The sequence below is a fragment of the Zea mays genome, chromosome 10 (genome assembly GCF_902167145.1).
Source record: "Zea mays cultivar B73 chromosome 10, Zm-B73-REFERENCE-NAM-5.0, whole genome shotgun sequence".
NCBI classification, from domain to species: Eukaryota; Viridiplantae; Streptophyta; class Magnoliopsida; order Poales; family Poaceae; genus Zea; species Zea mays.
The window spans coordinates 19,843,737-19,864,472 of record NC_050105.1 but is presented as its reverse complement, the minus strand read 5'-3'; the positions used below and the strand labels follow the sequence as shown (position 1 = coordinate 19,864,472).

Sequence of the window (20,736 nt, the reverse complement as noted above, 5' to 3'; positions counted from 1 at the left end):
CCAAAAACGGAATCATTAGAGCCCTCGGAGTGCAATCTTCCCCTTTGGTCATAAAGAAATGAGTTAAGATTATACCAAAGACGAAGTCCTTTTGCGTTTGAGCTTTTACTCTCTCCCCCAAGGATGAAGTTCTTTTCCTTGATGCTCATTTCTCCCCCAAAGACGAGAGAGTTGCTCGGAGTGATGGCGAAGCATGAGTTACGGAGTGGAAGCCTTTGTCTTCGCCGATGACTCCAATTCCCTTTCAATATACCTATGACTTGGTTTGAAATCGACTTGAAAACACATTAGTCATAGCATATAAAAGAGATATGATCAAAGGTATTCAAAAGAGCTATGTGTGCAAGCTTAGCAAAAGAAGTTTCTAGAATCAAGAATATTGAGCTCATGCCTAAGTCTGGTAAAAGATTGTTCATCAAGTGGCTTGGTAAAGATATCGGCTAATTGATCTTTAGTATTAATGTAAGAAATCTCGATATCCCCCTTTTGTTGGTGATCCCTAAGAAAATGATACCGAATGGCTATGTGCTTAGTGCGGCTATGCTCGACGGGATTGTCGGCCATCTTAATTGCACTCTCATTATCACATAGCAAAGGGACTTTGGTTAATTTGTAACCGTAGTCCCGCAGGGTTTGCCTCATCCAAAGCAATTGCGCGCAACAATGTCCTGCGGCAATGTACTCGGCTTCGGCGGTGGAAAGAGCGACGGAATTTTGCTTCTTTGAAGCCCAAGACACCAAGGATCTTCCCAAGAACTGGCAAGTCCCCGATGTGCTCTTCCTATTGATTTTGCACCCTGCCCAATCGGCATCCGAATAACCAATCAAATCAAACGTGGATCCCCGAGGGTACCAAAGCCCAAACTTAGGTGTATGAGCCAAATATCTCAAGATTCGTTTTACGGCCGTAAGGTGGGATTCCTTAGGGTCGGATTGGAATCTTGCACACATGCAAACGGAAAGCATAATGTCCGGCCGAGATGCACATAAATAAAGCAATGAACCAATCATCGACCGGTATACCTTTTGATCCACGGACTTACCTCCCGTGTCGAGGTCGAGATGCCCATTAGTTCCCATGGGTGTCTTGATGGGTTTGGCATCCTTCATCCCAAACTTAGCAAGAATGTCTTGAGTGTACTTCGTTTGGCTAATGAAGGTGCCCTCTTGGAGTTGCTTGACTTGGAATCCTAGAAAATACTTCAACTCCCCCATCATTGACATCTCGAATTTCTGTGTCATGATCCTACTAAACTCTTCACATGTAGACTTGTTAGTAGACCCAAATATAATATCATCAACATAAATTTGGCATACAAACAAGTCATTTTCAAGAGTTTTAGTAAAGAGTGTAGGATCGGCCTTGCCGACTTTGAAGCCATTAGCAATAAGGAAATCTCTAAGGCATTCATACCATGCTCTTGGGGCTTGCTTGAGCCCATAAAGCGCCTTAGAGAGCCTATAGACATGATTAGGATACTCACTGTCTTCAAAGCCGGGGGGTTGCTCAACATAGACCTCTTCCTTGATTGGTCCATTGAGGAAGGCACTCTTCACGTCCATTTGATAAAGCTTGAAGCCATGGTAAGTAGCATGGGCTAATAATATGCGAATTGACTCAAGCCTAGCTACGGGTGCATAGGTTTCACCGAAATCCAAACCTTCGACTTGTGAATACCCTTTGGCTACGAGTCGAGCTTTGTTCCTTGTCACCACACCATGCTCATTTTGCTTGTTGCGGAAGACCCATTTGGTTCCTACAACATTTTGATTAGGACGTGGAACTAAATGCCAGACCTCATTCCTCGTGAAATTGTTGAGCTCCTCTTGCATCGCCACCACCCAATCCGAATCTTGGAGAGCTTCCTCTACCCTGTGTGGCTCAATAGAGGAAACAAACGAGTAATGTTCACAAAAATGTGCAACCCGAGATCGAGTAGTTACCCCCTTATGAATGTCTCCGAGGATGGTGTCGACGGGGTGATCTCGTTGGATTGCTTGGTGGACTCTTGGGTGTGGCGGTCTTGGTTCTTCCTCATCCTCCTTTTCTTGATCATTTGCATCTCCCCCTTGATCATTGCCGTCATCTTGAGGTGGCTCATCTTCTTGATTTTGCCCTTCATCAACTTGAGCCTCATCCTCATTTTGAGTTGGTGGAGATGCTTGCGTGGAGGAGGATGGTTGATCTTGTGTACTTGGAGGCTCTTCGGATTCCTTAGGACACACATCCCCGATGGACATGTTCCTTAGCGCGATGCATGGAGCCTGTTCTTCACCTATCTCATCAAGATCAACTTGCTCTACTTGAGAGCCGTTAGTTTCATCAAACACAACGTCACATGAGACTTCAACTAGTCCAGTGGACTTGTTAAAGACCCTATATGCCCTTGTGTTTGAGTCATAACCAAGTAAAAAGCCTTCTACAGTTTTAGGAGCAAATTTAGATTTTCTACCTCTTTTAACAAGAATGAAGCATTTGCTACCAAAAACTCTAAAATATGAAATGTTGGGCTTTTTACCGGTTAGGAGTTCATATGATGTCTTCTTGAGGATTCGGTGAAGATATAACCGGTTGATGGCGTAGCAGGCGGTGTTGACCGCTTCGGCCCAAAACCGGTCCGGTGTCTTGTACTCATCAAGCATGGTTCTTGCCATGTCCAGTAGAGTTCGATTCTTCCTCTCTACTACACCGTTTTGTTGTGGCGTGTAGGGAGAAGAGAACTCATGCTTGATGCCCTCCTCCTCAAGGAAGCTTTCAATTTGAGAGTTCTTGAACTCCGTCCCATTGTCGCTTCTTATTTTCTTGATCCTTAACCCGAACTCATTTTGAGCTCGTCTCAAGAATCCCTTTAAAGTTTCTTGGGTTTGAGATTTTTCCTGTAAAAAGAATACCCAAGTGAAGCGAGAATAATCATCCACAATTACAAGGCAATACTTACTACCGCCGATGCTTTTGTAAGCGATCGGGCCGAATAAGTCCATGTGTAGTAGCTCCAGCGGCCTGTCGGTAGTCATGACATTTTTGTGTGGATGATGGGTGCCAACTTGCTTCCCTGCTTGGCATGCGCTACAAATCCTGTCTTTCTCAAAATGAACATTGGTTAGTCCTAAAATGTGCTCTCCCTTTAGAAGCTTATGAAGATTCTTCATCCCAACATGGGCTAGTCGGCGGTGCCAGAGCCAACCCATGTTAGTCTTAGCAATTAAACATGTGTCGAGCTCAGCTCTATCAAAATCTACTAAGTATAGCTGACCCTCTAACACACCCTTAAATGCTATTGAATCATCACTTCTTCTAAAGACAGTGACACTTATATCAGTAAAAAGACAGTTGTAGCCCATTTGACATAATTGGGAAACAGAAAGCAAGTTGTAATCTAATGAATCAACAAGAAAAACATTGGAAATGGAATGGTCAGGTGAAATAGCAATTTTACCCAAACCTTTGACCAACCCTTGATTTCCATCCCCAAATGTGATAGCTCGTTGGGGTTCTTTGTTTTTCTCATATGAGGAGAACATCCTTTTCTCCCCGGTCATGTGGTTTGTGCACCCGCTGTCGAGTATCCAACTTGAGCCCCCGGATGCATAAACCTACAAAACAAATTTAGTTCTTGACTTTAGGTACCCAAACTGTTTTGGGTCCTTTGGCATTAGATACAAGAACTTTGGGTACCCAAACACAAGTCTTGGAACCCTTGTGCTTGCCCCCAACAAATTTGGCAACTACCTTGCCGGATTTGCTAGTAAGCACATAAGATGCATCAAAAGTTTTAAATGAAATGGCATGATCATTTGATGCATTAGGAGTTTTCTTTCTAGGCAACTTGGCACGGGTTGGTTGCCTAGAGCTAGATGTCTCACCCTTATATATAAAAGCATGGTTAGGGCCAGAGTGAGACTTCCTAGAGTGAATTCTCCTAATTTTGCTCTCGGGATAACTGGCAGGGTACAAAATGTAACCCTCGTTATCCTGAGGCATGGGAGCCTTGCCCTTAACAAAGTTAGACAAATTTTTAGGTGGGGCATTAAGTTTGACATTGTCTCCCCTTTGGAAACCAATGCCATCCTTGATGCCAGGGTGTCTCCCATTATAGAGCATGCTTCTAGCCAATTTAAATTTTTCATCTTCTAAGTCATGCTCTCTAATCTTAGCATTTAGTTGAGCTATGTGATCATTTTGTTTTTTAATTAAGGCTTGGTGATCATGGATAGTATCAACATTAATATCTCTACATCTAGTGCAAATAGAAACATGCTCAACATTAGATGTAGAAGGTTTGCAAGATTTTAATTCAATGACCTTAGCATGCAACAAATCATTTTTAGTTCTAAGGTCGGAAATGGTAGCATTGCAAACATCAAAATCCTTAGCCTTAGCAATTAATTTTTCATTCTCATTTCTAAGGCTAGCAAGAGAAATGTTCAATTTTTCAATCCTAGCAAGCAAATCATCATCATTATTTCTAGGAGTTGAAACATTGCAAATATGAGAATCAACCTTAGCTAACAAATTTGCATTCTCATTCCTAAGGTTGTCTATAGTCTCATGGCAAGTACTTAGCTCACTAGATAATTTTTCACATTTTTCCATTGCTAGAGCATAAGCATTTTTAACCTTAACATGCTTCTTATTTTCTTTAATAAGGAAGTCCTCTTGAGAGTCCAAGAGTTCATCCTTCTCATGTATAGCACTAACTAATTCATTCAACTTTTCTTTTTGTTGCATGTTGAGGTTAGCAAAAAGAATCCTTAAGTTATCCTCCTCATTTTTATCATCCTCATCACTAGATGTTTCATATTTAGTGGAGGACTTTGATCTTACCTTCTTTTTGCCGTTCTTGGCCATGAGGCACTTGTGGCCGACGTTGGGGAAGAGGAGGCCTTTGGTGACGGCGATGTTGGCGGCGTCCTCGTCGTCGGAGGAGTCGCTTGAGCTTTCGTCGGAGTCCCACTCCCGACAAACATGGGCATCGCCGCCCTTCTTCTTGTAGTACTTCTTCTTCTCCTTCCTCTTGCCCTTCTTGTCGTTGTCCCTGTCACTATCACTTGATAATGGACATTTAGCAATAAAGTGACCGGGCTTACCACACTTGTAGCAAACCTTCTTGGAACGGGATTTGTAGTCCTTCCCATTCCGTTGCTTGAGGATTTGCCGGAAGCTTTTGATGATTAGGGCCATCTCCTCGTTGTCGAGCTTGGAGGCGTCAATTGGTTGTCTACTTGGGGTAGACTCCTCCTTCTTCTCCTCGGTTGCCTTGAAGGCCACGGGTTGCGCCTCGGATGTGGAAGGCTCATCAAGCTCGTTGATCTTCTTGGAGCCCTTAATCATGCATTCAAAACTAACGAAATTCCCGATGACTTCCTCGGGGGTCATTTGTGTATATCTAGGATTGCCACGAATTAATTGTACTTGAGTAGGGTTAAGGAAAATAAGGGCTCTCAGAATAACCTTAACCACTTCGTGGTCATCCCATTTTGTGCTCCCGAGGTTGCGCACTTGGTTCACCAAGGTCTTGAGCCGGTTGTACATGTCTTGTGGTTCCTCCCCTTGGCGAAGACGGAAGCGACCGAGCTCCCCCTCGATCGTTTCCCGCTTGGTGATCTTGGTGAGTTCATCACCCTCATGCGCCGTCTTGAGTAGGTCCCAAATCTCCTTGGCATTCTTCAACCCTTGTACTTTGTTGTATTCCTCCTTGCTTAAAGAGGCAAGGAGAATGGTTGTGGCTTGAGAGTTGAAGTGCTCGATTTGGGCCACTTCGTCCGTGTCATAGTCCTCATCCCCTATTGATGGTACCTGTACACCATACTCAACAACATCCCATATTCTTTTGTGGAGAGAGGTTAGATGAAATCGCATCAAATTACTCCACATAGCATAATCTTCACCATTAAAAGTTGGTGGTTTGCCTAATGGGACGGAAAGTAAAGGTGTATGTTTAGGAATGCGAGGGTAGCGTAGGGGGATCTTACTATACTTCTTGCGCTCTTGGCGCTTAGAAGTGACGGAGGGCGCATCGGAGTCGGAGGTAGAAGTTGATGAAGTGTCGGTCTCGTAGTAGACCACCTTCCTCATCCTCTTATGCTTATCGCCTTTCCGATGCGGCTTGTGGGAAGAAGATTTTTCCTTCTTCTCTTTGTGGTGAGAAGAAGATTTCTTCTCCTTCCCTTTGTTGGAGGAGCTCTTCTTCTTCTCCCTCCTTTTGGTGCGGGACTCTTCCGATGAAGTGTTCCCGTAGCTTGTAGTGGGCTTTTCGCCGGTCTCCATCTCCTTCTTGGCGTGATCTCCCGACATCACTTCGAGCGGTTAGGCTCTAATGAAGCACCGGGCTCTGATACCAATTGATAGTCGCCTAGAGGGGGGGTGAATAGGGCGAAACTGAAATTTACAAAAGTAATCACAACTACAAGCCGGGGTTAGCGGTAGTAATAATAAATGAGTCCGCAAGAGAGGGCGCAAAACAAATCCCAAGCGAATAAGCAAGTGAGACACGGAGATTTGTTTTACCGAGGTTCGGTTCTTGCAAACCTACTCCCCGTTGAGGAGGCCACAAAGGCCGGGTCTCTTTCAACCCTTCCCTCTCTCAAACGGTCCCACGGACCGAGTGAGCTTTCCTTCTTCTCAATCAACCGGGAACAAAACTTCCCCGCAAGGGCCACCACACAATCGGTGCCTCTTGCCTCGGTTACAATTGAGTGTTGATCACAAAAGCAAAAGAGAGAGAAAGAATGCGATCCAAGCGCAAGAGCTCAAAAGAAACACGGCAAATCACTCTCTCTAGTCACTAGGGTTTTGTGTGGAATTGGAGAGGATTTGATCTCTTTGAATGTGTCTAGAATTGAATGCCTAGCTCTTGTAAGTGGTTGAGAAGTGGAAAACTTGGATGGCAATGAATGTGGGGTGGTTGGGGTATTTATAGCCCCAACCACCAAATGTGGCCGTTGGGGAGCCAGTCTGCTCGATGGCGCACCGGACAGTCCGGTGCACACCGGACATGTCCGGTGCCCCTGCCACGTCATCAGTGCCGTTGGAATCTGACCGTTGGAGTTCTGACTTGTGGGCCACCCCTGATGTCCGGTGGCGCACCGGACAGCTCCTGTTCATTGTCCGGTGCGCCAGTATGGGCAAACCTGACGTCTGCGCGTGCTGCGGCGCATTTAATGCCTCTGCAGGTAGCCGTTGGCGCGGGATAGCCGTTGTGCTGGAGTCACACCGGACAGTCCGGTGCACACCGGACATGTCCGGTGAATTATAGCGGACGAGCCGTTGGCTTTTCCCGAAGCTGAAGAGTTCCTGAGGCCGCTTCTCCATGGCGCACCGGACACTGTCCGGTGTACACCGGACAGTCCGGTGAATTATAGCGCGAGAGCCCCTGGAAATTCCCGAAGGTGGCGAGTTCGAGCTGGAGTCCCCTGGTGCACCGGACACTGTCCGGTGGTGCACCGGACACTGTCCGGTGGCACACCGGACAGTCCGGTGCGCCCAGACCAGAGGGCCTTCGGTTGGCTCTTTGCCCTTTTGTTGAACCCAACACTTGGTCATTTTATTGGCTATGTTGTGAACCTTTGACACCTGTATGACTTATACACTAGAACAAACTAGTCAGTCCAATATTTGTGTTGGGCAATTCAACCACCAAAATTATTTAGGAAGTAGGTGTAAGCCTAATTCCCTTTCATAAGCTCTCTAAGGCGCTCTATGGACTTAAGCAAGCCCCAAGAGCATGGTATGAATGCCTTAGAGACTTTCTAATTGTTAATGCTTTCAAGGTTGGGAAAGCCGATCCAACTCTCTTTACTAAGACATGTGATGATGATTTGTTTGTGTGCCAAATTTATGTCGATGACATAATATTTGGTTCTACTAACCAAAAGTCTTGTGAAGAGTTTAGCAGGGTGATGACGCAGAAATTTGAGATGTCGATGATGGGCGAGTTGAACTACTTCCTTGGGTTCCAAGTGAAGCAACTCAAGGACGGCACCTTCATCTCCCAAACAAAGTACACGCAAGACTTGCTGAAGCGGTTTGGGATGAAGGACGCCAAGCCCGCAAAGACTCCGATGGGGACCGACGGACACACCGACCTCAACAAAGGAGGTAAGTCCGTTGATCAAAAAGCATACCGGTCAATGATAGGGTCTTTACTTTATTTATGTGCTAGTAGACCGGATATTATGCTTAGCGTATGCATGCGTGCTCGATTTCAATCTGATCCTAAGGAGTGTCACTTAGTGGCGGTGAAGCGAATTCTAAGATATTTGGTTGCTACGCCTTGCTTCGGGCTCTGGTATCCAAAAGGGTCTACCTTTGACTTGGTTGGATACTCAGATTCCGACTATGCTGGATGTAAGGTCGATAGGAAGAGTACATCAGGGACGTGCCAATTCTTAGGAAGGTCCCTGGTGTCGTGGAACTCTAAGAAACAAACCTCCGTTGCCCTATCCACCGCTGAGGCCGAGTATGTTGCCGCAGGACAGTGTTGCGCGCAACTACTTTGGATGAGGCAAACCCTCCGGGACTTTGGCTACAATCTGAGCAAAGTCCCACTCCTATGTGATAATGAAAGTGCTATCCGCATGGCGGAAAATCCTGTTGAACACAGCCGCACAAAGCACATAGACATCCGGCATCACTTTTTGAGAGACCACCAGCAAAAGGGAGATATCGAAGTGTTTCATGTTAGCACCGAGAACCAGCTAGCCGATATCTTTACCAAGCCTCTAGATGAGAAGACCTTTTGCAGGTTGCGTAGTGAGCTCAATGTCTTAGATTCGCGGAACTTGGATTGAATTGTAGCATACATGTGTTTATGTTCATTCTGCATTTTGCTGTTTAGTATGGTGCACAAGTTGTACAAACACTCCCTGGACCTCACAAGTCCGTTGCAAAGTGATGCACAGTTTTAGGGGGAGATGTGTTACAACTTGACCCTTTGAGACTAACCATATGCTTGAGTTTGATTGCTTTAGTCTCAAAGAAAGTTTGAAAGGGAAAGGTGGACTTGGACCGTGAAAGACTTCCACTGCACTCCGATGAGAGGGTAACTTATTACAAGTTCATCTTTAAAACTCTTATTGCCTATTTGCTCTTAATTGAAGATTTTGGTGAGGCAATGGGGTTAAAGGGCCAAGATTGATCCCGTTTTGGTGCTTGATGCCAAAGGGGGAGAAAATAAAGGCCAAAGCAATAAATGGATCAGCTACCACTTGAGAAACTTTGAAAACAGTAGGATAGAGCTTTTGGTTTGTCAAAACTCTTGCATTGTCTCTTTTGTCAAAAGTTGGCCTCTTGTGGGGAGAAGTGTTGATTATGGGAAAAAGGGGGAGTTTTTGGAATCTTGAATCAATATTCTTTGGAAAACCTCTCTTTATGTCTCTACAAGTGGATTTGACTTAGAGATAGGATTTTGAGTTTGATTTCCAAAAACAAACCAAGTGGTGGCAAAGGATGATCCATATATGCCAAATTAAATCAAAATAAATTTGAGTTCTTATTTGATTTGATTTTGTACTTGTTCTACTGGCTTTATGTTGTGTTGGCATAAATCACCAAAAAGGGGGAGATTGAAAGGGAAATGTGCCTTTGGGCCATTTCTAAGTGTTTTGGTGATTTAGTGTCCAACACAAGTGCCTAAGTGTAAAAAGGTGGACAAAGTACAAATCAAGAATTAAGGTATGTTTCTCAGACTTAGTACATTGTTTTATGGACTAATGTATTGTGTCTAAGTGCTGGAAACAGGAAAAATCCAATTGGAAATGTCTTGGCTCGAGCAGCCAAGAATCTGCTGAGTCTGGGAGCACCGGACTGTCCGGTGGGTCACCGGACTGTCCGGTGGTGCACCGGACAGTGTCCGGTGCGCCAGGCTGACTCGGCGCGAACTGGCCGCTCTCGGGAATTCGCCGACGGCGTACGGCTAAAATTCACCGGACTGTCCGGTGTGCACCGGACTGTCCGGTGAGCCAACGGTCGGCCGGGCCAACGGTCGGCCGCGCGATCTGCGCGGGACACGTGGCCAAGCCAACGGTCGGAAGGGGGCACCGGACTGTCCAGTGTGCACCGGACATGTCCGGTGCGCCAACGGCTCCAAATCTGCCAACGGTCGGCTTCGCTATTTAAGGAAAGAAATCTGGCACCGGACAGTGTCCGGTGTGCACCGGACTGTCCGGTGCGCCAGACGACAGAAGGCAAGGATGGCCTTCTAAATTTGCTCTCAACGGCTCCTAGCTGCCTTGGGGCTATAAAAGGGACCCCTAGGCGCATGGAGGATGATACCCAAGCAACCTTAGAGCATTCTTGATCATCCACACTCAGTCTTTGCGCATTCGTTTGTCATTTGCAGTGATTCGAGCTCCGTTCTAGTGAGAACTTTGAGATAGTCTTTTGAGCTCGATTCTTGGCCGTGTGTGTGCGCATTTTGCTGGGGATTTGTGTGTGTTGCTTCCCTCCCTTACTCCGTATTTCTTTGTGAATCTCAAGTGTAAGGGCGAGAGACTCCAAGTTGTGGAGATTCCTCGCAAACGGGATATTGAAAGGAAAAGCATAACACTGTGGTATTCAAGTTGATCATTGGATCACTTGAGAGGAGTTGAGTGCAACTCTCGTCCGTTGGGACGCCACAACGTGGAGTAGGCAAGTTTTGTACTTGGCCGAACCACGGGATAAACCACTGTGTCTTCTCTGTGTTGATCTTTTGTGGTATTGTGTTTTGTTGAGACTCATCTCTAGCCACTTGGCGATTATTGTGCTAACACTTAACAAGTTTTTGTGGCTATAAGTTTAAGTTTCACAGGATCACCTATTCACCCCCCCCCTCTAGGTGCTCTCAGGGTTAGCATTAGAATTAAATTCAAGTCCGAAGGGAGGGGAAAAACAAATCAAACAAGAATCAAGGTGAGTGAACACGGTGATTTATTTTGCCGAGGTTCGGTTGCAAAGAACCTAATCCCCGTTGAGGAAGTCACAAAGACCGGGTCTATTTCAACCCTTTCCCTCTCTCAAACGGTCACTTAGACCGAGTGAGCCTTCTTCCTTTATCTCACGGGTCACTAAGACCCCGCAAGGACCACCACACACTTGGTGTCTCTTGCTTTGCTTACAAAGCACTTGAGAATAAGAATGGAAAAAGAAAAAGGCCAAGCCAAGCAACAAGAGCAACAAAGAGCACAAAACACCCTCTCTCAAGTCACTAATGGAATTGAGTTGATTTTAGAGACTAAGAGAGGATTCAATCTATTTGATGTGTCTTGGAGTGGAGTCTTTTGCTCTTGTATTGAATGAGATGTTTGGAATGCTTGGATAGATATGAATGAGGTGGTTGGGGGTATTTATAGCCCTCAACCACTTCCATAGCTGTTGGGGAGGCTGCTGGCGATGGGCGCACCGGTAGTCTGGTGTGCCACCGAACAGGTACTGTGCGCTGTCCGATGCACTGCCACATCAGCCGACCGTTAGGGTTTGGAGCTGGTCGACCGTTGGAGGCTTTGTCCTCTTGCAGCACCGGACAGTCCGGTGCCACACCGGATAGTCCGGTGCCCTCTGACTTTGCTGCTCTGACTTCTGCCGCGGCACTGTAGCCCACTGTACACTTTGCAGAGTCGACCGTTGGCGCAGATAGCCGTTGCTCCGCTGGCTCACTGGACAGTCTGGTGGTGCACTGGACAGTCCGGTGAATTATAGCGAAGGGCGCCCTGGAATTCTCGAGAGTGGCTAGTTCAGAGGTGTACGACCTGGTGCACCAGACACTGTCCGGTGGCACACCGTACAGTCCGGTGCGCCGATTCTCAGCACACTCAAGTTCTTTGCTCCATTTCAAATTGAGAACCTAACTTGATTTCTTTCTTGGTTTGTGTTGAACCTTATGCACCTGTAATACATGAATTCTAGAATAAACTATTTAGTCCATATGTTTGTGTTGATTATCAACCACCAAAATTAGTTATAGGAAACGGTTAACCCAATTTCCCTTTCAGAGCTTAACTTGAGAAACACGTGCCACCACAAGGGTGGAATGGGACGCGCTTGGCTGACTAACTAGGAAAGCTAGTGGAGGACTACCTTACCCGATAGTGGCAAGGGCAGTAGGAAAGTACACATGTAGGGAGGTTCCCGGGTTGCTTTTGCTACAATGACGGTCAAACGGGGCATTCCTGCATTGCTCTTCCTATAAACTGTAGCGGGTTTTCTGAAGCTAATGGAACTTTGTAAAGGCCTCGTAGAGGATCCCTATCCATTCACCTCGGTAGTGTCTAAGGGCCTTGCAAACCCAAGCAACATGGGATACACGACTTGTGGGTACAGGGTACAACCTCTGCAGAGTGTAAAACTGGTATACTAGCCGTGCTCGCGGTCATGAGTAGCTCAGGACTCTCGCATGATTAATTTATGGAATTAAATTCAATTTGTCATTTACATTGCATGGGATTTATTATTATTTTTGATATACTATTACTCTGGTTTGGTATCTACTTACATTTAGTAACTGCTAATAAAACTTGACCAACTTATTAAAAGCAATGCTCAACTTTAACCCTTATTTATTGGTTAGCCTTACACTTCACATGAACTCCCACCTTTTGTGAGTTCATGCACATTATTCCCCACAACTTGTTGAGATATGATCATTTGTGAGCTCACACTTGCGATATATAACCCCCATAGGAGAATAACAGGTGGTACAGGAGGAGACGTACAATAAGGAGTACGAGTTGATCTAGGTGGCGTCTCCCAGTCAGCTTCATAGCGCCAAGGATGCACGTTTAGTTCGCTTTATTATCATTTATTTTTGTAAGACTTCCGCTATGTAATAATGATATTTGTGACATTTATCTCTATACACTTTGTCATTATATGTGTTGTTCTTCTTTGGCGCACATATAAGACGCACCCGACTTTATCCCTTAAATTCGGGTGTGACAAGTATGTACTCGCCCTGACTTAACTTTTACCACTAGGATGCTTGGACGCTATCAGAAGAATCCAGGCATAGATCACTGGAAAGCAGTCAAAGAAGGCTCTAAGGTACCTTCAAGGTACTAAAGGTCTCATGCTTACATACAGAAGATCTAGTCCCCTACAAATAGCTGGCTATGCAGATGCCGACTGGGGAGGGTGTAGAGATACACTGAAGTCCACTTCAAGGTATATATTTATGCTCTCTGGGGGAGCTATTTCTTGGAAGAGATGCAAACAGACAGCGAGAACATCATCGACAATGCACGCTGAGTTTGTAGCTACGTATGGGGCAACTAGACATGAGATATGGATAAAAAAATTTGTACCCGGATTAAGAGTGGTTGATAGTATAAAGCGGCCACTAAGAATTTATTGCGACAATGAGCCAGTTGTATTTTTCTCCCATAACAATAAGTTAAGTGGCTCTGCCAAGTATATTGACATAAAGTGTTATATTGTTAACGAGAAGATTCTGGATCACACCATTGAAGTTGAGCATATAAGAACCTATCAGATGCTTGCGGACCCGCTCACAAAAGGTCTTTCACCCATCGTGTTTAGTAAGCACGCAGCCGGTATGGGATTAAGGGGATACCTATGATCCTGGATCACAGGGGCTACAGATTGCAACCTAGTAAAGTCTTTTTGTTCTGAAGCAGGGGAGCATGTTGTAGTCAATGAGTGCAGTGGTACTTAATAGATCATTGTCACGCATTGATCTCTATGTGTAAACTTGTCAAAGGATGGAATTCATAAAAATTTGAGTATGAGGTATGTAGAGAAACAAGGAAAGATTGTTAGGATGTGTCCTCTACACTAGTTGGTTAACAGTAACCAGGGTAGGGTTAATCCTAACCGCCTAATTGCGCCCCTGATGGTGGGGGCTATCCTAACCGTTGGTTGCAACTCCCGGTCACACGACACCATATAAATAGATTAAGGGGGTTAACGGGTTTAGCCAACGCTAATCACTCAACCATAAAACCCTAATCGACATTCTGTGAGGAACCGATCCCCTTGGCGCTCGGAGTGACTGAAAGAGTTGTAACTATGTCTCGGATCCCCATCAGGAACCGGATCTGAGCCTCCCCTGCACGTGCCACTGGAATAGTTGATCCACAGCCGATCAACGACGGAAACCAATATCCTCGTCACATGCAGGGAGATCGAGGAGGAGGAGGCAGGTCTTCGCTGTAAGACGCCGCCACAATGGTGGCTATGAACAACAACGAAGGTATGTATACATATACCCATCAGTAGAACAGATCTACTCATCATCAAGGTGTTATTGTTACGGATTGGTATTCTATGGGCTTAGAAATCCTAGACGCCATAGAATCTAATAGAGAGGACATGGGGAGAAGGTTTTATCAATTTAACTATTTCGGTTCCTTAACAGATAACCAAGAGTGATGATATTGGTCCCAAACAGATTGAAGCCAAATCCATTTCTAAAAGAATGCATACATAGATATGGACAACTCGCGCGCGCGCGCAATGACACGATGAAGAACTCATCAGCTACCCATCCACAGATCGGATAGACGGCAGGCATCACGTACGTACTAGCTCTTGTGTTGTCCACGACGATGTGCAGTACGGGCTTGCATCTCTGTGTCCGGCGGAACAAAAGCTCAGCCGCGACGGACTGACGACGGTGCATGGAGCACGAGGTGGTGCAGTAGTATACCGAGTTGCTTGCATCCCTGTGCTCAACGTGGTGAGTTGGTGACTGACGATCACCATTGAATGGACTGAAACGGCTAGCATTCGGGGTCGGCTTTTGGATGCTTGTGGTCGGGTTCGGGTCGTCGTCCTCTTGGACTCTCTTTCTTGCCATCCACGCGATCCGATAAAGGTGGAAGAAAGGCTACTACTGGTCATGTCAGGCGACGCAGGTGAGGCCCACGCAGCCCATCCACACGCTCCTCACATGCTTCCTCTGAAAAAGAAACCAACAAGAGAAGTACAGCGAGCTTTGAAGTCAACTTGCTAGCTAGGTCTGGGAACTCGAGAAAATATTAGGTTTTCTTTCATTTGTTTATTGCTTGGATCTAATCATGTAAGCAGATTATGGCCCTGTTTTGCACAGCTTATTTTCAGCTTCTTCACAAATTTAAGTAGAAGTTCTGCCAAACAGCTAGCTTCTGCAGCAACTTATTAGTTCAGTTGCTTCTCATAATACACTAAAAGCAGCCAACAAGCAGAAGCTACTTTTCACCAGCTTATCAGATAAGCTGCTTTTTCAACAAGCAGCAGCTGTGCCAAACAGGGCCTATATTGACAGACAGTACAGTTTATTGGTAGACGTCGTAGAGACGAGAGAGAGAAAGAGAAACGGTACCCCTTTCTTCTTGCGTAGCATATCGGAAGGGACCTTGTACAGGTCCTCGTCCACCGCCGCCCTAACGACCCTCGGCCTCGCCGCGCGGGACACGTCGCCGGACACGAACGGCGGCAACGGCTCCTGCCGCCGCCGCTGCTGCTGCCTCCTCCTGCTCCCCACCTCCTCAACCTGAACCTGCTGGTGGTGACCGTGACACTCCGTCGTGCTCCGCACCTGACAGGGAATCGCAGAAAGTGGTGCGTCAGATCACAACGGTTCATACGTACGTCCGTGCTAGTAGAGGGTTAGAGAAAGCAACAAAACAAGGGTCAATCAAAGCTGCACAGCACACACAGCGGGCCGGGGAGGGGAGCCACGCTCTGCATGCCCCACAGATGAGTGTGCAATGCATTGCATGCCTCACCTCACCTGAGACCTCACGGGAGGTCGGGAGGCTAGGCTAGCAGGTGTTGTAGTACCTTCTTGGGCGGCTTGTGCGGAGGCGGCGAGGCGGACGACCGGAACAGCAGCACCTCGCCGGCGCCGGCGTCGTGGTAGCAGTGGCCGGGCCTGGCGAGGAGGCTGGCCTGTACTGCCGACTCGAAGTACTGCGTGATGGGCACCTCGTCGCCGACGCTGTGCTGGTTCCACCTCCCGAACGCCGGGATCTGCCGCCTCCTCCCTCCCTGTCCCTGGCTCTGCTGCTTTCATTCATCAAACAGCAAAGGACATGTAGTGAAGTCAAGCATCCACATCCATACCGGTCACAAAGGACAAGTAGAGCGCCGGTCGGGATCTACCTCCATGAATACAGAATACTCGTCGTACGTGAAGCAGCGACGATGGCGGATGTGTGTGCTCTCCCTCCTTTATCCGTGCCCGTGGAAGAAGAAGACGACGACTCCTAGCACCCAGAAGAAGGAACGAGAGACAAGCAGCAGCAAAAGAAAAAGGGTAGAGAGCTACGAGCAACAAAGACGCCTTTCTGGGTGCTTTTTAATGGTCGCCAGACTCCATCTGGCTGCGAGCGTCTGCATGCACCAGGACCAAATTAATTAACTCGCCCTGGGCATGCATTTAATTAAACGCAAAGATCGAGAGACGGGCATAGCAGCGTTGGCAGTTGCCCCCCCCCCCCCCCCCCCACTCTTTGTATCTCAAACCAGTGTACCGTACCAGTATCATATCTCTTCTCTAATCTTATTCAAAAACATTATATAAGGTTGTTCGCTTCGGATTAAAACCGTTTGTTTGGACTGCTGCAACTGCGATCCATAGAGACAAAAACACTGTAGAAACAGTAGAAATCGGCAAAATTAATTTTCTAGTTTTCATCGTCGTTATTTTTTAAAAAAGTTCTTATACTTCTTTTTAATCTAACCCACTGTCCACCATTTTCGTGTGTCGTCAAGTGATGTGGCCGTGAGAAAACACCTTTGCTTAACACGAAGCCGCATGCAATGCAGTGCTCCCGAATAATATAACTTCGCTAGCTGAAGTAGCACGAGCGATAGCTATAAAAACGGGCATATCTCCTTTTCAACTCATATCTTTCTTAGTCTTTTAAATAAGATATAATTTAGTATCTGCAGTTGATATGTGAGTCATATGTCCATTTTAATTTTAACTTTATTTTTTTGGAGGGTTCACTTTAATTTTTAAATTTATTTTTTATAGAGGTCATCACATGACTTATATTTGGACTCTCCCGTGTCGCACAATTTAGGGCATGTACAGTGGTGTTTAATGTGGGGGCTCTTAAGGTGTTTTAGGGGTTATTTGCAAAAAAATCTTAGAGCCGTCTCTCCGTGAAGAGACGCCTCTGGCTCGTAAACCAAGTAACAACAGACGTCTCACTTCCCACTGTACGAATTTGTCGTCTGTTCTATTGGTCTGATGCTATACAAATACATTTAATTCTGTATTTATTAATAGACTACATTTATAGACATTCCATTGTACAATAGAGTCTCTTAGTTGTCTCTTGTGCTTGGAGAACCGTTTTGGTGTCTCTCCACTGTACATGCCCTTACGTACCATAAATCAAATAATGATTGGTGTGCCTCGTCGCAACTCGATACTAGTGTACTGCTATTGGCTACTGTGTAATTTTTCCCGCTCAATTGTTTGTTGATAGCATAAAATATACTAGTAGAAATATATCCAAAAACCGAGGGCGAGGCTACGACAGCCCTTGACTTTTTCGTCCCGATTCCTCGTTTTGTTTTTCTCTGCCTCCCTATCTATATCTATATGAAACGTCGTTTCGACGCTTCTGCTAGCTTCTGCCGCCCGTTTCCTGCGCGGCTCACCTTCCCAGGCACGGGAAGCTGCCAAAGCCGGCGCGCGCGCACAGGCGCGTCGTCCGCCGGCGTGGCGTCGTCTTGCCGCGCGACGAATGGCGACACAGACAGCAGGCTCGGCGCCCTCGTTGGTCGTCTGCCGTGGCGGGGGCGCGAACCCGTGGCGGGTGGCGGCCAGGCCAGGTCGGCGTCGCTCGTGCCGAGGCGCGGTCGACCTGACACGCTGGGGGCCGGCCGGCGACGATTGCGTCCGCGGCCGTTGCGTGCGGGATTCCATGGATGGGACGCGCGGGCAACGGCAATGCCCCCCGATGGATGGATCATGGATGGCGAGTGCAATGGGTAGTCTCCACGCACGCTGGCATCGAGATCCGAGGGACGTCGATGGCCGGGTCACGGTACGGGGAGTTCAAAAGTCAAAGCCTGCCTCGGGGTGGGGTGAGGTCGTCCACTCAGTTCTCTTGTCGAGAGAAATTTGGATGTCGGGATATACAGTCACGAGTTTGTATTGAAATATATACAATTCATTCTAAATTTAGTCGAAGAGTTACATCATCTCAAGTTTAACCAAATTTATGTAATAAAATATACAGTCACGAGTTTGTATTGAAATATATACAATTCATTCTAATTTTAGTCGAAGAGTTAAACCATAAGTTTAACCAAATTTGTGTAATAAAATAGCAGCATTTATGATATCGAATTATTATTATTATTAATGAATATATTTTATGGTATTACCTATTTGATGTTGTAAATCTTTGTAGTTTTCTCTATAAATTTAATCAAATTTGAGATACTTTTGACCATACAAGACAATTTAAATGACTTTAATTTACAAAGGAAAAACTATAATATAATACCCAATTTGTAAAAATATGAGAATATAGTTGATCTCCTCAATTATGTGACCTCTACTTACTATCACATGTGAACACCCACATCTAAAAGTAAATAATTAACAAATGACACACTGTTAATTTGTGCATCATATTGGCTTTTATTTGTTTGTGCATTTACTAATAATAGTAATCATATTAATGGAAATAAATTAGTGTCAAAATTGGGGATTTAATACCTAATTTGAATATTTAGAAAGAGAAAAAACAAAGAAAAGAGGAGAAATAAAATACTATATAAATAAAAAAATATAGATATGTACTACTGAAATATTTGGTCCAAGAATGAACTCCATAACAACAATTTGAATTCAAATTTGGAATCTAAAATGAAAAGAAAAAGAAACATAATAAAAAGAGAATAAAGAAAAAGGGAAAGAAAACCCATTTCGCCCCAAAGTGCTCCGTGCGGCCCATCTAATCCCCTCTCCACGCAACCCGAACCTACGCCCGCGTCGACAGGCGGGGCCCACTCGTCGGTCACCTGGCGCGATTCTCCCTCCAACCATACGCTGACACGCGGGGCCTGGTGTGCTGGACGCAGTCTTCCCCACTCCGCACGCTCGGCGGGCGGATCACAACCACCGCATCCCGCCTAATTCGTCGGGGAGGTTGTTGCTCGACCCAGACGGCTTCCTCCCGTATTTATGCCCCAGCCGCACCTCAGATGCCTCTCCTGTTCACCTCATCCGAGCCGAAACCCAGTTCTTGCGCCGGTGCGGAGAGAACCGAGTACACCGCCAACGCCAATCTCGCCCACAACCGACAAACGGGGGTCTGCGTTAGTGCTCGAAGCCTCGTGGAGTTGTCGGTGTAGTGCTACTGCCAATCGGGGGGAGATCGTCACTGCGGTGGCCGGAATTCGTGCTCGGACACCAAGAACCGCGGCGCGCCGAGGGCAGGCTCGCCACGACTTCGATCACCAGTGAGAGTTCCCTTCACGAGTTCGCCCGTGTCTAGACTATGAATTGCGCTTAGAGAATTTTGGTATAATGTGCCACGGGCCCTTGGAGGTTTTTCGGCCATGATGCGCCATCGCGGGGGAGCTCTGCGCCGCCGTCCGGCATACCGGGGAGGGAAGACAACCGCCGATCGTAGATTCTGGAATTAACGGCTGAGATTGAACTTAAGTACCATTTCGGGGTTGAGTTGTGGTGGCCGTTGATCCGGCCATGGACGCCTAAGATGTGATCGCGGTCATTCAAAATCCAAACCCTTGATTTCGAATCTGGTGGCTCTGATGGCATCGCGATCCGATCCGCAGTGTTTCTAATCGTGGTTGTTCACCTCTAATCTAACGGCCCTCGTAGCTCGTACCGCTTCGCGACGCCAGTTTTACTAAAGAGACCCTAGAATTTTAGAAAATAAACCCACAGTCCAGCGCATAGTGCTCTCAGTCTTAGGAATTTTTCGGTAATAGCCCTGGACTTTGATTTAATTATGTGCGCAGTCCAGATATTTAATATAACAGAGAAATTAATTTAGAAATTGATTTTTAGTGTAAAAATAATTGTTGGATCTTGTTTAATTCCTAGAAAATTTATTTTAATTCCTTTTTAATCCATTCCAGTGACATTAATTTTGTTTTAATATTGTTAACACCTAGTAACTCTGTTTGTCCATAAAACTTAGATTAAAATTATTCATTTGAGTTATTTCACACCAAACACATAAGGACTTCGGAAAATCATATCTCGAAATTCGTAACTCCGAATTTAGTGATTCCTTTTCCTACGATCTTGTTACGACGCGTAGATTATTATTATGTATTCTATATTTATGTTTGGTGTGATGTTAATTTATGCTATACCATGTTTATTTGTACTTTTGCGAGTAGACGAGCAAGCCACAAAGGATCTGGGTGTTCAACAGGTAGAAGTTGCTAAGCAGGAGCTTATTGAAGGCAAGTTGTGCCCTTGACCACTTTTATTTACCCAATAATGTTCTTTATAATCATTTTATCATGCATAGGCTTAATTTTGATGGGACCCAATAGGTCACCCTAGTCTGGTTATCTTTTCACCTTGTTTACCCCTGAATTTTTGGGTAGCCATTGCTATTGCTATATATGGTTTTTGGGTGTTGAGCTAATTATTACACTTGATCATTCTTTATTACTGTTCTATTTCTGTTCATGATAAGACAAATATGTTAATTGGAACATCGTGCTTAACTTGAGAAACACCTGCCACCTCAAGGGTGGAATGGGACGCCCTTGGCTGACTAACTAGAAAAGCTAGTGGAGGACTACCTTAC

At 45.9% G+C, this 20,736-nt stretch overlaps 1 protein-coding gene across 4 annotated transcripts; it reads right to left on the bottom strand.

The window, feature by feature from the left end:
- Nucleotides 1-14,306: 14,306 nt before the first annotated feature.
- On the bottom strand, nt 14,307-16,390 carry LOC100194146 (uncharacterized). 4 transcript variants are annotated; one of them, XM_035962931.1, is made up of 4 exons: nt 16,079-16,390; nt 15,758-15,979; nt 15,297-15,512; nt 14,307-14,894 (listed from the first exon to the last, which is right to left on the bottom strand). In XM_035962931.1, exons 1-4 carry the CDS (start codon nt 16,082-16,084, stop codon nt 14,838-14,840), a joined length of 501 nt encoding a protein of 166 aa, XP_035818824.1. In that variant the 5' UTR covers nt 16,085-16,390; the 3' UTR covers nt 14,307-14,837. The 4 variants fall into 4 exon arrangements, with proteins under 4 accessions (XP_035818824.1, XP_008661467.1, XP_008661466.1 ...); XM_008663245.4 differs by having other exon boundaries at nt 15,758-15,982; nt 16,079-16,329; XM_008663244.3 differs by having other exon boundaries at nt 14,307-15,512; nt 15,758-15,982; nt 16,079-16,336.
- Nucleotides 16,391-20,736: the final 4,346 nt, after the last annotated feature.